At 36.5% G+C, this 17,608-nt stretch overlaps 1 protein-coding gene across 9 annotated transcripts in view; it reads left to right on the forward strand.

Moving 5' to 3' along the window:
* LOC105479668 (mitogen-activated protein kinase 10) overlaps positions 1-16,598 on the forward strand; it is a 338,499-nt gene extending 321,901 nt beyond the window's left edge. For 8 of the 9 annotated variants that reach the window (XM_011737775.3, XM_011737776.3, XM_024792191.2 and 5 more), the window contains 2 exons: positions 1,170-1,247; positions 11,500-16,598. In XM_011737775.3, the coding sequence (XP_011736077.1) occupies positions 1,170-1,247; positions 11,500-11,642 (221 nt within the window). In that variant the 3' untranslated portion in view covers positions 11,643-16,598. Of the gene's footprint in view, positions 1-1,169; positions 1,248-11,494 lie in introns of all 9 variants that reach the window. The other variant, XM_071092616.1, reaches the window with a different exon arrangement.
* Positions 16,599-17,608: the final 1,010 nt, after the last annotated feature.

Here is a 17,608-nt window from a genome sequence, read left to right on the forward strand (position 1 = left end):
GGAGACTGAGGTGGGAGGATCACTTGAATCCAGGAAGTTGAGGCTGCAGTGAGCCATGATTGTGCCATTGTACTCAAGCCTGGGTGACAGAGAAAGTCTCTGTCTCTCTCTATATATATGTAAAATAAAAAAGAAAATAAAAAAATTTTGAAAGATACTAAAGAGTATCTTTAGTGGTCAAGAGATTCCAGGGTCATGTTGGTGAATATGGAAAAATGAACATATACATAAAGCAGATCAAGTGAAAAAAGATGCTGGGTATAGATGAAAAAGGCTTGCTTTCATCCAAGTAAGGACAGGAAGACACTCCTTAGGAGCTCATGAATAGGTGGGTGATAGGATATAACCATCATTTGAGGACATGGACTAAATTGTGAGAAATTGGGAGAAAGAAGTACCTGTAAAAGGTGATGATTATACAGATTATAAGCCATTGCAAAGCAAGAATGAGTAGAGCTGAATGATTTTTAGCTAAAAGGGACAAAGTAAACAGAACTGCAACTCTCCAATTTAACTCCAGCATTCAGAAAGCCAAAAATGGATGCCAGTCTGAGAGTAAATGAACCAAATTTTTAAATGTGTTTGGTTTTTGGCAAGTTTAGATTTACAAGTCCAAGATATGAGTGTGGAAAAAAAAACAGATGCAGTAAGAGATGGAAGTTGTAAAGATTGGTAAAAATTTAAAGTCATGAGAATATGTGCATTTCATAGGAAGTGAGTATAAAAGAAAAATGGATGTTCAAAGCCATAAAAATTGTTACTAGATGAAGCTTGAATGTATTAGTGGTTACCCCAAAGAATTCAGAAAACAAGTAAAACGTGTGTTTCTTGTTTCATGTATGTAGAAATAAATGTTATTTATGTAGAAATGTATGTAGAAATAAATAGTGTATATATAGAGAGAAATAAATAGTATGTTTCATGTACGTAGAAATAAATTTTCATGCATTGATTTCTTCAGCTGCTTTATTGGATACCTATTTGTGCCAAGCTCTCTGCTAATTACAAGGCAATATAGAAATAGAAATAGAGCAGTAAAGGAATCTCAATTGATTTTTAATTTACTCAACCTTATCAAAACAGTATTATTTGCCATTAAGTAATGAATTTCCCTGTGGATGAAGGAGAAATTTGTTTTCTATAATAACACAGCTAACTGTTTCTTACAGAACTTATCTACAAGGAAGTAATGAACTCAGAAGAGAAGACTAAAAATGGCGTAGTAAAAGGACAGCCTTCTCCTTCAGGTACTCACTCTCTGTGAATAACCAATAAACTAGTACTTGTGTAATTTCTTGACCTTTTCGTAGGGGTTGCAACAAATAACATTGCTTGAAGAGCAGATGGAAAAATATCACATGGTTGTTTCCTTATAATGATTTTAGTTTTATTTCTTTTGATATTCAGTGTGGCATTCATTCTGATTATTCTGATTGTAATGATCCAGCACAAAAACTTTTTCATCAATCATTTTAAGATAGTAATGAATCCTGAAGAAAATGTTAACATGGGCTAAAGGGTAAATGCGCCTCATCAAAATTCAGAGCCATAATGCCCTTTTGACCGTCAAGTCAATGTGGAGATCAGGAATCCTTTCAGCCACAACCTCTTCCCTCATTCATTCTTAGTGTTTGAACTCTTCTCAAGGTTGATGTGACAATAGTTGAAACATCTACCAAGGTGGACTCCAGTTAAAGTCAGCTTGGAAAATTTTTTGTTTGCTAGCTACGGAATCTAACACACAATTGTACATATGTATTTTTTACTGATCCTAGTAATGTGCTTTAGTACGACTTGAGACAATTTACTTATTAATGCTAATATGTTTTTTCCTAAGACCTATGCTCTCACTATAAAGAGTTTTAGAAAAGGTGATGGTTTTTTTTTCAGCTTTAAAAAACTACATTCAACTCCTGCTAGCAAAAATATGGGCTACAAATGCCTAGTTTTGAGAAAAACTGATTAGGGTGTTGTTTTCCTAAGTTATTTTAGGAAAAAAGATGTAGGATGAAATAATTAATCAATTATTCATACAGATACTACTCTTTGAATAACTAATTTACACCCCAAACTAATATGATACCCAAACAGATGCAATTCGGTTATGACATGCTTTTCTCACCAGTGGGACTTGAAAAAATACTCAGTTTTATCCAAAGTTTTTCCTTTCCTCAAAGAAGGTTAAGGGAGTCACTGGAGTTGTTTTCCACACTGCCATCTCTACTCATTCACCCTAGCGTACAGATTGACACAGTCCACAGAAGCTGCTTCACACTCATCCGCGTGTTCGGCCTGTTGCTCATTAAAAAACTAGAAGACAGAATCCAAAAGCCTCAAGATGCCACCTGCTGAGGCAGAACGATTCCTTGTTTTAAGAATTCCTATGATGACCAGAACATATTGTCATGTACTCATTAAGCAGCAGAAATAACAGAATTTAGCCACGGGTGACCTAGCACCTTAGGCTGGGCTGGGACAAATTTTAGTAGAACCTATTCTATTCATCTTCAGTTCAAGTTATCATTACTTCATTTCCTTTTCATACCACCTTACCCCAAAAGACTTTTTATATCTTCCCAAAGAATAGGATCTTTCCTTTCTATAGATCCTACTAGTTGCTGTATGTTAAATATTTGACCTCTTGTCTTACATCCTTTATTGATTGTAATTTCATTGAGAAGACTGTATGCATTTATCTTTGTGTCCCATGTAGTGCCTGGGTGCTGTGCCTTGCACACAGTAGTAGCTCAATAAATATTTATGAATTTGAAAATTGCCACTCAATTTCTCCCTCAGAATATTTCTTGGTACTATTCCAAACACAAAATTCAAGACAAGATCATGTAACTTTAATACAGTGTACTATTCAGCATGTTCTAACACCATTATTATAAATATTTATTCGCTCTATTAATCTCCATGAAGATAAACAGGCCAAGCATCAAGTATATAAATTCTTGCTATTGGCATTTTTTCATGCTGCACATAAAGGTTTGCAGTTTTCAGGTATCTGATTTATTCATTTTGGGAAATACATATTCATATTTTTTTGCAGGCCTGCTTAGTGTGTTAGTGATTAATTCTAAAATGTGCAACTTATACTCTACTTGAGTGAGAAGGCTAAGCCACTTTTTAACCATTCCAACTACCTTAACAATTAAAAATTATTGCCCTAAACTATAGTTGACTGGCTTAACGAATTTATAGTTCAAATGATTGTGGATTCAATCTAGGAACAATATTCATGACTTCGTTATAAGTCACGTAGTATGACTTTCTCTTTTGTGAGAAATTATATGTATACTACACTTTATACGATGCATTTCTGTATGATGTATTTATGTGCATGATGGAGAGGCTCTGGGGCAGCCATGTGCTGGCGCTGACTCTACCAGCTCATGATGGCCAATTCTGTACCTCTCTTTCCAACTATGCATTTATTGTTGGTGTGTTGTCAGCATGAAATCAGCCACGGAGGATTTACAACATGAAAATTGGCAGACCCTACAAATCAGGGTGTTTTTGTTGCCCCCTGCAGAGCCAATTGTTAAATTTTTATTGGCACACCACTGTGTGTGTGCGTTTTTGTGTGTGTAATAAACCACGCTGGAAAGAAAAAGCAATTACTAAAAAAAGTTTGAAAAGTCAGCTTTTTTGCATTGTTCATTATATTCAGCTTTTTTTTCATTAATGTTCATGTAGCATATTTTATTTTGAAAATAGCTAGGGTAAAGTATTTTTATAATACAGACTCTGTTAGTATTCAGTCATGACAATACTGGGAATTCTGCAGCAAGGGAATAAGTTAAAGCAGTATCTCAGGGGCCAAATGCTTCTAATATTGACACTCATGTTATGTGATGCTTTTCAAATGTAAATAGGAAGTTAAATGTGCATTTGCAGAATAATTTATAGGTTTTAAATTTATTGATGGAATTGTTGTATGTCAATAAGAGATAAATTTAAACTTCAGATACATTTCTAAATAAATAATTGTACTCCCTTCTGTTATCTGATTTCACTTGCATAGTAATTTATTTTCAAGGATGGCATAGCTGCTTGCTTGCTGAATTGATCTGTAACAATTGTTGAGGGACTGGCAGTCCATGAATAGAAATTAATTTTCTTCTAAAAGCATTTGTTATAGGATGTTAGAGCTAGAACAATAGGAGAGCATCTGATTCACCAATGCTCAGTTTGTTCACCAGCCCTCTTCCACCTGAGAAGTAAAGCTCCCAAAACTAACAGTGACTCACTAAGATAAGGATGCTGAACATCAGGATGGGCAGAGATTTTCCAAAATCTCTAAGTCAAAGATAAAGCTTCTGGGTGATTTAAATATGCAACTGTTTCCTCCCCAATGTGGACCACATTCCCCACCATGGGAATATGTCTTAGGGTCACTAATCTAGTCCATTAATTTTATTTACTTTTTATTTAAAAATCTCAGGCCCAGACAAATTGTGGCTCAAGATCATGTAGATAAAAAAGGCACTATTTTTTTCATTCTTGGGCTTTTTCTCGTTCTGTGTCTACTATACATTTTTTGCTGTTGTTGGCAGTGGGGGGTATCAGGAAAATCATTTCCTTTAAAAAAAAAAGTGGAACAACATTTTCCACCATAACAATGTTTTTTGGTTAAATAACTCCTAGCTGAGAAATTTTCTTTAGCATACGTTACTTCTTTCTATGAAATTTGATTTTTTAGGTAAAGTTGAAGGTAGCTAATATTCCTCGTTTGCAACCCTATTGGCATTTTCGGTTCCTTTTAATGCCATTTTTATTGACAAAAATTTGTAATGCTTTATTGATGGCAAAACATTTTTGAAAATGTGTATCTCTACTGTTTTCTCTTAAGTAATAAAGAAAGAAGAGATATTTATCACATTGGACAACTGAACACTATGATCAGATTCAATTCAGTTCAATTCTGTTTAAGATATTTTCGCAAACTGCTTGGCAGCAATTTAACAGCTTAAAGCCAAGTACCATGTCTTGTCCCTTATATTTGTTTTGGGTTTATGTTTTACAAGGCCTGTTTATTGCCTACATGAAAATAGACTTGAATGGATCATCCAGTAAAGCCAGAAGTGGCTGCAGGCAAGGAGGCATTTATTATAGTGTAATAGAGGGAGACATACAGAAGCAAATAGTTTTCCTGTAATAGTGGTGGACTGGTTAACATTTAACAACTATATTTAAAAAAATAATTGAGGAGTAGCACTTAAGATTAACACTTAACAACTATATTTAAAAACAGAATCGACGAGTAGTACTTAACAATTTCTGTGGTATAAATATTCTCACTGTGACCAATTTTAAGCAACAATGTAACATCAATGGGTGCAGAGTTGGAAAGAGATGTTAATAATTGGTTCTAAGAAGCCACTGAAAGCCAGCTCCAGCACACCATAGACAGTGCACATTTTTCTCCCACCATCACACTGTATAGCAAGGAACCATTCCCATGAAACAAGCAGATGTCATGGGAATTTTTACAACTGAAGTACTGACGACCTCTCTTAATGAATTGGTGCCATATAAAATCAGAAGCAATAGTCTATGGAACCCTAGAAATACAGCTGATAAAGACTTTGATAGATTCTGAACTTTGAGTAGTTGAACACTAATTATAATTTGCATTCAACATTGATAAACTGGAGGGCAGGGCCATTCCAACACAGAAGATAGGAATTAGAGAGAACCAGCTGATGAACAAAAGGAGAAGAAAGACAACTGCAACAAAATGATTTCCTTTGGCCACAAATAGCTTAACAGTTTCACTAGTTCGAAAGCAAGAAGGAACTTGCTTTTCCTCACAGAACCTGTCTAGAAGAGTACACATAAAAGATACTCAATACTGTTTTGTTGACTCGAGTACTTACTCTGTGCTACTACTCAGCAGTAGACACTGGAAGACAGGAGAAACAAAGAAGTATAATGAAAGAAGTAAAAAGAAGCAGGGGAAATATATACTTGAGGTAATCTATAACAAAACTACATATAATAAAGGACTGACTGGTATGGCATAACATTCAGAATATTCCAGAAGTGTGCTGAAAATATGCTGATTTTGAAAATAAGTGCAGTAGGAGTGCTGTGTGTTTTATAAGCATAGCCTGCAGCATGATCCCCTATTTATAAAGAGCTTATTAAAAGCTACTCTGACTTTTGCCACATTCATTCAATATTATTCATAGATATAAATTTGTGTTTTGCTGCTGGGGAAATTTCCTCAGTGCTCTTTGTTTAATTTCTCTAGCTGCCATTGTAGTGGGTTTGTATTTATTTGTAAACATCAAATTGTTTTCCTATAAGGGAGCCTTATTTCAGCTAAGCCTTATCTCACCCTTATTTGAATCATTACTGAACTTTCACTGTGACAATAAGAACGTGTCTCCATAATCAACTCCAGCCAGGATAGGGGAAAAAGCCTATCTCAAGAGAAGACCAAGATTATTATTAAATATATTTAAAAATACTTTTTGGTTTGTATTATGCCACAATTTTATTTTAAAACTTTCAAGCTGGTTATTTTCTCATAAATAAAGCATGCTATCAAAAATCCTCCTGGTTCTACTGGCATTCTGGTTAATTACAACATTCATTTTATATATATATATATATTCATTTGATCTGTTTTTAATATCCAATCCCCTGACACTGAAACTTCTTATTCAAATAAGTCCTAAGTATAATTGTATTTCTACACATTAGCAATGAACATAAAACATTTCCATTTAGAATAGCATCAAGAAATATATATTTAGGAATAAATTTAGCAAAAGAAGTGCAAGCTTTGTACTCTGAAAACTACAGAACATTGTTGAAAGAAATTAAAGAGACCTAATAACTGGAAAGACATTTCATTGTTCATGGATTAGAAGATTTAATATTGTCAAGGTGATGACAGATGCTCCCCATATTGATGTACAGATTAAGCCAATACCTATCAAAATCATAGCTGTCTTTTTTGCAGAAATTGACAAGCCATTCTTAAAATTTATGTGGAAATGCAAAGGATGCAGAATATCCAAAATAACCTTGAAAAACAACACAGCTGGGAGATTTACATGTTCTGATTTCAAAACTTACTACAAAGCTACAATATCCAAGACAGAATGCTACTTGCATGAAGATGCACAAATAGATCAAGGGAATCAAATTGAGAATCCAGGAATAAATACCTACATTTATGACCAATTGATTTTTGAAAAGGATGGCAAGACATAGACAGAGACGAGCCTTTTCAATAAATGTTGCTGGGATGATTGGATAAGAATGATTCATGCAAAAGAATGAAGGTGGACCCCTGCCTCATATCATATACAAAAATGAGCTAAAAATGAATCATAGGCTTAAGTATAAGGTCTAAAATTATAAAACTCTTAGGCAAAAACACAGGAGTAAATTTTTATAATCTTGGGTTAGAAAATGGTTTTCTAGATATGACACGAAAACACAAGTGATAAAAGATAGATAAATCCAATTTCATAAAAATTAAAAACATTTATGCTTCAAAAGACACTTTCAAGAAAATGGAAAGACAAACCATAGCATAGAGGAAAAACATTTGAAAATATATATCTGATTAAGTAACTTATACCCAGATTATTTAAAGAGCTCTTACAGGCCTGTCACAGTGGCTCATGCCTGTAGACTCAGCATTTTGGGAGACAGAAATCGGAAGATCACTTGAGGCCAGGAGCTTGAGACCAGCCTGGGCAACATGGCAAGCTCCTGTTTCTACAAAAAAAAAAACACCTTTTTTAAAAAATTACCCAGGTGTGGTGGTATGTGCCTGTAGTGCTAGCTACTTGGGAGGCTGAGGCAGGAGAATTGCCTGAGCCCTGGAGTTAGAGGATACAGTGAACCATGACCATGCCACTGTGCTGAAGGCTGGGTGACTGAGTGAGACCCTGTATTTAAAGAAATAATAATAATTTTTAAAAAAAAGAAGGAAGGAAGGAAGGTAAGGAAGGAAGGAGCTTACGACTCAATAATAAAAAGAAAATAAAGCAATTAAAAAATGGCCAAAGGAGCTGAGTAAACTTTCTCCAAAGAAGATATACTAATGGCTGACAAGCACATGAAAAATATATTCAACATCATTAGCCATCAGGCAAATGCAAATCAAACCACAATGATATACCATTTCATGCACACTAGGATGGCTAGATAGATAAAAAGACAGATAATAAGTATTGGTGAGGATGTAGAGAAATTGGAATCCTCATACACCGCTGGTAGTAATGTAAAATGGTGCACCCACTTTAGAAAACAGTTTCTCAGTTCCTCAAGTGTTAAACCTAGAATTACTCTATGTCCCAGCAATTCCACTTATAGGTACATGCCCAAGAGAAATGAACACATGCCCATACAAAACCGTGCATGAATGTTCATAACAGCATTATTCATAATAGCCAAAAGTTGAACCAACCTAAATATCCATCAAATGCCTATCAACTAATAAATAAACAAAATGTGATGTATCCATACAATGGAATATTATGCAGCCATACAAAGATATGAAATACAGATACATGTCACAGCATGGATAAACCTTAAAAACATTCTGCTATGTGAAAGTGGCCAGTCATAAATGATCACATATGGTATGTTTCCATTTACATGAAATGTTCAGAACAGGCTATTTTATAGAGGCAAAAAGTATATTAGTCATTGCCTAGAGCTAGAGGGTAGGTGAGGGATGGAGTGCAGGGTTTTCTTCAGGGATGATGAAATGCTGCAAAGTGGATTGTGGTGATGGCTGCACAATGTCGTGAATATACTAAACACTGAATCATAAAAATTAAATTTCTTAATTATATATGTGGATTATATCTTAATAAGGCTGTTACAAAAAATATATGAACATCATTTTATACCTCAAGTCAAAACTAAATTAAGCTGTAGCACCATGATTTGAAAGACATCCATGGTCTAGGGATATATCATCCAGGAGACAAATAGAAAAAAAAAAAAAAAAAAAAAAAAAAAAAAAAGCAATTTCCCTCTGCTGGGCTCACAATTGATCAGGCCTTTATAATAGAGGTCTGTGTCCAGTTTTAATCTCTACCTTTTAATAAGGATGTGGATAAATGGAGGAGAATTCTGAGGAGTCCATCATAGTGACACTAAATTATTAGCAATTTATGAAAGAATAGGAAGGCTGTTGGTATAATTTAATCCAGAATCAGGGGGGGAAAAACAGAGCACGGCATTTGGGCAATGTAAGGGAACCAAGGGCTGTCTGCTAGGAGATAAAATCTTATCATGAGGGGAAATGACCCAGCTCTGTATCATAGCTATAGGGGATATAATTAAGTAGAGTTGGAATAAATTGAAGCCATTCAAAGTTGGAATATTATGGAATATTTTAACTTTACATTATACATCGTCCTGATAGTGAGAGTAATTATTTACAGAAAGACAATAACAAGAGGACTTTAAAAACCTTTTCTAGAGACATTTAAGATCAGAAAGGATGGGTATTTTTAGGAGTTTAAAGAACATGAAAAATTCATAAACTTTTCTGTATATAAGAATATCAGGATCCCAAAAAAATACATATTAAAGGATCACAACCAGGGAAACTTCCAGGCAAAAAGAATGACCACAAAGAATTATATGAAAAGTTTAATAGTTCTTACCATTTATTTGAAGATCGGTGCATATCATTATCTTTATTTCCTATATCTTTTTCACATTTCCCATAGAATACATCAATATATTTATAGTCAACAGATACAGTGTGAAAATATATGGATGATACAGGTGAGCTGTCTTAGTTTAGGTGTTTGTGTCCTCTCTAGATAACTGACACATTTTCATCACACTTTTTTCACAGGCAAGAAATGTCTACTCCAGGAAGAAAGAAGATTATGTTAACCCCTCCCCTACCTTAACTTAGTTTTATTTTGTCTTTCTGATTTATTAGGTCTATGTGATAACACTATTATAACTGACTTTGGATTTATTATTTTTCACCAGATAGATCTTGCACACTATATTTGCTCAAATCAGATATAATTTTGGTGAGAATTCTTCATCTCTTATTTGATTAGGGGATTATACTACAGATTTTTAATAGTGAGCTATTTCACAAAGCAAGTATGTTACCACTCACATTGCTTAGGTGTATAAAAAATATACAAGGAAAAAAAGTAAATGGATTGTTTCCAGGGCGCTCTGGTTTAATTATATTGCACAATGCCTTTGGTTCATCTTTCTTCTGTTGATCTCAAAGCTACTGGCAACTCAGCTCTCCTTTACTGAGTGATTGCCATGGGCAAGTTTCTTCTCAGAGTTTCAACCTTATAGTCCCACATAACACGTAAATAATTTTTTTCAAATTAATCTAAGTTAGTAATTCAGAGTTCTTATTTGGAGATTCCAAGTAAGCAAGCCTGCTGGAGAGTAAGCTCATAAGCAAAAGGTGTGCTAAGCCTTCTCCTATATATATATATTTTTGTGTGTGTGTAACTTTCATCAACAGTCCTACTTATGTCCTACTGGCTTTTCTATATGCATTTTAAGTTTGATGTCATTAATGATGACATAATAGTATTTACTTTATATACCTTCCATTCTCTAGAGATGTGGTCCCTAAGTAATTCGGATTTCTGAACTTCACTTCAGCCCCTATTTCTTGGATAGGACACTTGCATGCGTTTGTTTTAAAAGCTCCCTGCGTTAAAAATAACCAGGCTCAGATGACTCTATTAAGGGGTTTTGTTTATTTGTTTCCTCCATAAGCCAGAGGTTTTCAATGCTTAACTGAATACAGTCTCTGAGGAGATTTTTTAAAATGCAAATGCCAGCCGGGTACAGTGGCTCACACCTGTAATCCTAGCTCTTTGGGAGGCCAAGGTGGGCAGATCACGAGGTCAAGAGATCGAGACCATTCTGGCCAACATGGTGAAACCCCGTGTCTACTAAAAGTACAAAAATTAGCTGGGCATGGTGGCGTGTGCCTGTAGTCCTAGCTACTTGGGAGGCTGAGGCAGGAGGATCGCTTGAACCTAGGAGGCGGAGGTTGCAGTGAGCCAAGATCGCGCCACTGCATTCCAGCCTGGGTGACAGAGCGAGATTCCGTCTCAAAAAAAAAAAAAAAAAAAAAAAAAAGCAAATGCCTTGGCCTCACCCAAGGCCAATTATATTAAAATATATGCAGTGCAGTGGGAGCAGGGGAGGCAGTGTAACCAGATATTAGTGTTTTTTTTATAGAAAGTGTTGCAGGTGATTTCAAATATAGAGTGAGGTTTGATAACTACTGCACTAGCCTGTGAATAACTTGTGACAAGGGACTTTTTATTGCTATGTCTTGATTGTCACCATTTAATATGTTCCCCTGTGTCAGCTGCTGTATAAAGGCTTGCCAAGTGATTGATGGACTGGACATCCCCTATTGTATTTGCCCATCCCTGAATCCTGAATGGCATTGACATGAGTCTGGTTCTAGATTGAGTCATGTTGGTCTTCATTTTCTTAGCACAGGTGCAGCAGTGAACAGCAGTGAGAGTCTCCCTCCATCCTCGTCTGTCAATGACATCTCCTCCATGTCCACCGACCAGACCCTGGCATCTGACACTGACAGCAGCCTGGAAGCTTCGGCAGGACCCCTGGGTTGTTGCAGGTGACTAGCCGCCTGCCTGCGAAACCCAGCGTTCTTCAGGAGATGATGTGATGGAACACACACACATACACAGACACTCACGCACACTTACAAATGCAGACACACAACATCAAGAAAGCAGCAAGGGAGGGAATCCAAGCCTAAAATTAAATCAATCTTTCAGCCTGCTTCTTCCCCAGAGTTCTGTATTGCAGCTGAGCTCAAATGTATATTTAACTTCTAGTTGCTCTTGCTTTGGTCTTCTTCCAATGATGCTTACTACAGAAAGCAAATCAGACACAATTAGAGAAGCCTTTTCCATAAAGTGTAATTTTAATGGCTGCAAAACCAGCAACCTGTAACTGCCCTTTTAAATGGCATGACAAGGTGTGCAGTGGCCCCATCCAGCATGTGTGTGTCTCTATCTTGCATCTACCTGCTCCTTGGCCTAGTCAGATGGATGTAGATACAGATCCGCATGTGTCTGTATTCATACAGCACTACTTACTTAGAGATGCTACTGTCAGTGTCCTCAGGGCTCTACCAAGACATCATGCACTGGGGTACCACATGGTCCATTTCATGTGATCTATTACTCTGACATAAACCCATCTGTAATATATTGCCAGTATATAAGCTGTTTAGTTTGTTAATTAATTAAACTGTATGTCTTATAAGAAAACATGTAAAGGGGGAATAAATGGGGGGAGCGAGCTCTCTCAGACCCTTGAAGATGTAGCTTCCAAATTTGACTGGATTAAATGGCACCTGTATACCAATTTGTAGAAAGAACATATGTGATACTTATGTAAAGTGTGGGGGGAGTGGGTAGTAGTTTTCAGGCACGAAATGGTTTGACCTTTAGGAGGCAGGTGTGAATAAAAGCTGAGAGACTTTTCTGTGACAGTGAAGAGTAGGAGAGACTGGAGAGTAGTGTGCGTTGTGGACTAAGACTAAAAGGAGGTTATTACCCAGATACTAAGACACACTGGTATCCCTATTTTAGAGATTTGGCCCTATTCCCATTTGCCATTTCTCAATTACTGGTCACAACAAGAGGCCACTGGAGAAAGTGGCAGGTGGTGAAGCAAGGTTATTGCGTGTGCTTTTGATGATAAGAATCTCTCTCTGGAACTGAGCAGAATTGCCTCCGTGTGAATTCCTTCAACAAAAAAATGAGCCTGCCTATACTGCTTTCAGGTTGTGGATTGTGTTTTCCATGTGTGGGCTGCTTCCCTGGTTCATACTCTACCAAAGTTTTGTTTTGAGAAATAATATCACTTTCCTCTTCTGAAATTAAAAAAAAAAAATCAATAAGAATAAAACCCCCAAAGCACAGTGTGAGTCTCAGGTTAGCATTTTAAAACATCTCCAGAGACATTGTTATTCCTCAGGAGTTTCCCCGACTCTTTAATGTGGCTAATGTTTCATGTTTATTTATTTATTTTCATAAGTATGAGCAATCGAAGAAGGGCTGATCATCTGAGTTTTGTACTGCAGTAGATGTAAGAGCAATAACTCTGCCCATAAATTTACTGCTGCCAAATAGTTCTAGCAATATGAGTTTGTCTTAAAAGCCATGAAGCATTAATGTCAATGTTTAGCAAAATCTCCTGAATTTAGCTTAAATTAAATGAAAGTGCTTTCCTGAGCACTTAAGGAGGCACTGTGAAACATCTTGGTTACATACAAGGCAATACCAAGGTGATCTCAGCAATAATTGGTTCAGGCTTCCCTTCTTATTCACTTCGAAGTATCCATCACAGTTATTTGCACTCTGACCATGTTGGTGCTCACCAAAGTGGTGATATTTCACCTGAAGAAGTGAAAGACAGGAAGTGGATGGTTGATGAGTGTGAACTGACTGGTGAATAGAATACCCCCAAAACAGAGCAAACAAGAATGCCAGTGCTCTGAAAACTGCCTTAAATATAATAATAGGGAACTTACTTTCTCTCTTCAAGCAATAGAGTCCACAGGGAACTGCACCCACCTGCACCATCGCCATGCCAGCGGTGCTGCCATTCTGAGATTGTTTCACACAGATTCAGTACATGCGATCATTTGCTCAAAATAAAGAGAAGAACATTCCTTTGTGCAGCTTGCCCCCTGGAATAAAAATGGCCCATTTTCTCTATTTTGCTACCATTTTTGGGTTAATATTGCAGAAAACCTGATTGTTAAAAATGCCTCCTCAGTCACATGAGCTCCCTCTCTTTTCTTTCAGTCCTATTCTGTTTTTTTTCCCAAAAACAAACAAACAAACAAAAAGACCAAAACACTTCTCCTCTCTGTATCTCTAATTCTTTACTCATTTTCTTTCTCTGTACTTTTCTCTTGATATATCTGTGGCCTTCCCCCTCCTTGCCACGTGGGATTAAGTGCAGAGAGCAGGAAGCTGCTTTAAAGAGAGTCTCAAGGGGAATTTCATCAGCCCCAAGATGACATCACAACACAGAAGGAAGTCTCCAGCCAGCATCTTCAAAGTGCTTGACAGGCTATCTCTCGCATATGCAGAAATGGTGAATTTGCCCCTCAGATTAAACCAGGCAAGAACTAGACAGGGCCCCTTCCCCGCTGTTAGTACCTTCCCAAAGCTCAGTTAGTCTTAGGTCTTCTGTGCATGGCTCTTGGGAGCTGATTAGCTTTAGCCAGATTTCCCTTATGGACAAGAGAAAAATGGAACAAATTCCTCAAATATAAGTATCATTTACAAATAGAGGTAAGGATTTGGCCCCCAGTATTTTTGCAAGATCAATTTTATTAGGTGATTAAATCAAGGTAGATGATGAAACAACAAAGAGAATCACCACTGTAAAAGCCCCCCAGTCCTTTTCCCACTAGGTCTGCTTTCCTATAATATCTCTAGGAGGTGATGATATTATCACATTCACAGAATATAGTATGTTCTGCATTCACTTATCTGTCTTGTTAACACACACACACACACACACACACACACACACATACACACACACCCCAAATATTTCTTAGTCACCTGTTATTTCCCAAGAACATCCCCACTTTTCAGGTAGGCAAGTGTCAAGTCACCTGGATAATATTCCTGAAAAAAGTGATGGTCCTACCCGGGGTTGGGGCTCATTTTGGAACATGAAGTTGGCACTCTGAGGAGCCTAACCTTCCGTCCCTTCTTTAGGGCAGTTGGCTGGCAGTGATTGTTAATAAAATCTTTTGCAGTGTTTTGTAGGAAGGATGGCTGTGTATTCATGCGCAGGGAGAATTAAGCTGCTGCAAGAGTTTGGCAAAACCACCACCACTTTACTATTAATATGTCTTTACTATTTTTATATGTGTTTTATGGGTCAGTGTGTTCAATTTTAAATAGGAATACTCTAGCCTTACACCGGAATTTCTTCTTGTGGAACAAAAACTGATAATAATCTTTCATCTTCAAGAATCTGATGACTGGGTTTTGTAGGAATGTACCCCACAGTTGGGCCAGAGACTGGCCAATTCCCACCAACTGGAGTAAGCTATTTAATTCAGGGCCAAGAAGCTCGATAGTTTTTCAATCTGTTATCAGAAAAATATTAGGTAAAGACACTGATAGTAGCTGACTGGTAAAACCAAAAGTTGGCCTTAGCAAATGGAACTAGTAAAAAATAGATAAAAATACATAAAAGCTTTTATGTCCTGTCAAGGAAAAAAATAAGAAAACCTGATTTTTTAAAAAATTTTCAATATTCATTGCAAAACCTAAATTATACAAAATCTATTTCGATTTGAATCTCTTAACATATGAACAGCCACATCTTAAGTGCATTATGCTCTGTAAGGTGTGTTATTAGCCAGCTTTGCTGAAAAATATATCTTCTACAGCTCAGAAAGAGGAGTAAAACTGCTTTAGAAATTTTTGATCCCAGCCACTTTGCATCCAAACAAGAACCTGACTCCCCACTCACAATCCCCCACGCACATTTTAATTATAAGAGTTCAACGTTTTCCATAGATATCATTAAACCAAGCAAGGAAACTCCTGTCTGTAAAAGCAACAAAAAAGTTACAATGTAAATAGTTATTTTAGCTATTTTCTTTGTGATTAGAGGATAAGATTTTGTTATTTCTTTTGGCACTGAGTCCTTTAACTATCTGAAAATGGTTCACTTTGACCTGTTTCTTTGGTCAGCCAAACTGAAGTGAGGGGCCTCTGTTTATATATAGAATCTTGTATATGTAACTTTATTTATGTGGGACCAATGGCCAGTATATTCTAATGGACACAAATCTCCCAATCCTTATCTAGGAGTATCTGTTCACCTTGCCATGTCCATCTTGCAATGAGACCTAACTTGCACCTGCCTGTTTTTCTGCATGATTGGACTCCAAAGACTATTACCAATGATGAGAATTGTCCTTTGTCAGTGTTTATAAAATGGACTTGAAGCACACACACATGCATACCCATATTCACATGCACCCTTACAATTCTAGATCAACCCTGGAAGGCAAAACCATGTACGTTCAGTTTCTTTGCAAGGTCTGAGCGGTGAGGACTAAATTCAGTCAGCCTAATGGGTAAAATGCAACCTCAGTGATGCTTAATAAGGATTTAAAATCATTCACGTCATTTCTGTGTTCTTTCTCACACTCTTCCCTTTCTATTTTCTCTTCCTTTATTTTCAAAATGTCTGTGGAACAAGAGGATGAATTGGGGGAGAACTTTTGCTTCTTTTGGCTCTTTTTAGGTAATATGGAGTCTATCTATTGTGATTTCTGTTTCTTATGGATCATTAAAATCAGAGAAAACCTGCTTCTCTCAACATAAAACCAAATCCAAACCCCGACATTGTTGGAGTTTCCTGTTGACAATGGTTGTGATGCTGCTCGTTGTCTTGAGTTGCATGTACCGACAGTAGCTCTGAAGGGTCTCATGTTTTCATTTTGGCAACTGGTAAAAGAAACTTGTAGTGTGGTCTGATTGTGCCAGGGAATAAATAAGAAATAAGGAATGACCTACTTACTCACCTTGGGTCAAGAGTGTGTGATATGAATATGACCATGTAGAAATCTGTGTTTTCATTTGACACTGGTTTCTCCTAAAAATGACCTTCATTTCTGTCTGCAGATACTAGTTGGATATCCGCAATTCAGTAATTTCTTTTTAAGGTATAAAATCAATGAAGAAAAAAAAGATCATCTTTTGGGGGGCATTAGGTAAGTAGAGCAGGGTTAAATTTCCTAGATTAATTATCAGATTCCTATTCATTTTAACTATTTTCCAAGAGAAAAGGCAAAAGCCTTTGTTTATCTACATGATATCCAACTTTACTATCTCAAACTCCCTGGAGAATTAAAAATATATGTTGTTTTGTAGTTGGATGAAGAGGTCACTGCACTTGCATTAGTTTGCTTTGCAGTGTCTGAACAATGTTGAAGAGTGGCCCTTCTATTCTGTAAATAATATTTTATTTGACCAATTAACTATTAGAAAGCCTGGAAGATAAACATACACATTATTTTGAGTTATCACATTTATCCTTTTACCTAGATCCTGTTGGAAGAGAGAAAGCAACAGCCTTTTGTTATCTCTGCAACAGCATCTATCCCAGTTTAAATCACAAATCCTTACTCTCTTTTAAAGAAGTCCAGCAAAGATACCTAAAAATACCCACAGTAATAAGAAGGGAAATTGCATTCCACAAGATTATTGCTCATAAAGAGTCAGAAGGAGTTATTGGTGCATTCCTGATACCATAAATGGTTACTGAACATTTGGTATTTTTGACCAAGTTCACAGTAAGAAGAAAAAAGGGTCTTGGACTCGCTTTTCTTGAAGATTTCTTTTGGAGCAACCAACCTAGAAGGATGAATCTGCTTGCCAATAACAACACTGGGTCACAGCCAAGGCAGAGGTTTTTGACATTGCCAATTCATCACGGTGATGTTTCGTATTTGTAACATATCTTTTCTCCACGGATGTTGAAAGGCATACTTGGATGACATATGCTAATAGTGAAACACACTGAAAGT

This window comes from Macaca nemestrina, chromosome 3 (assembly GCF_043159975.1).
Source record: "Macaca nemestrina isolate mMacNem1 chromosome 3, mMacNem.hap1, whole genome shotgun sequence".
NCBI lineage: Eukaryota > Metazoa > Chordata > Mammalia > Primates > Cercopithecidae > Macaca > Macaca nemestrina.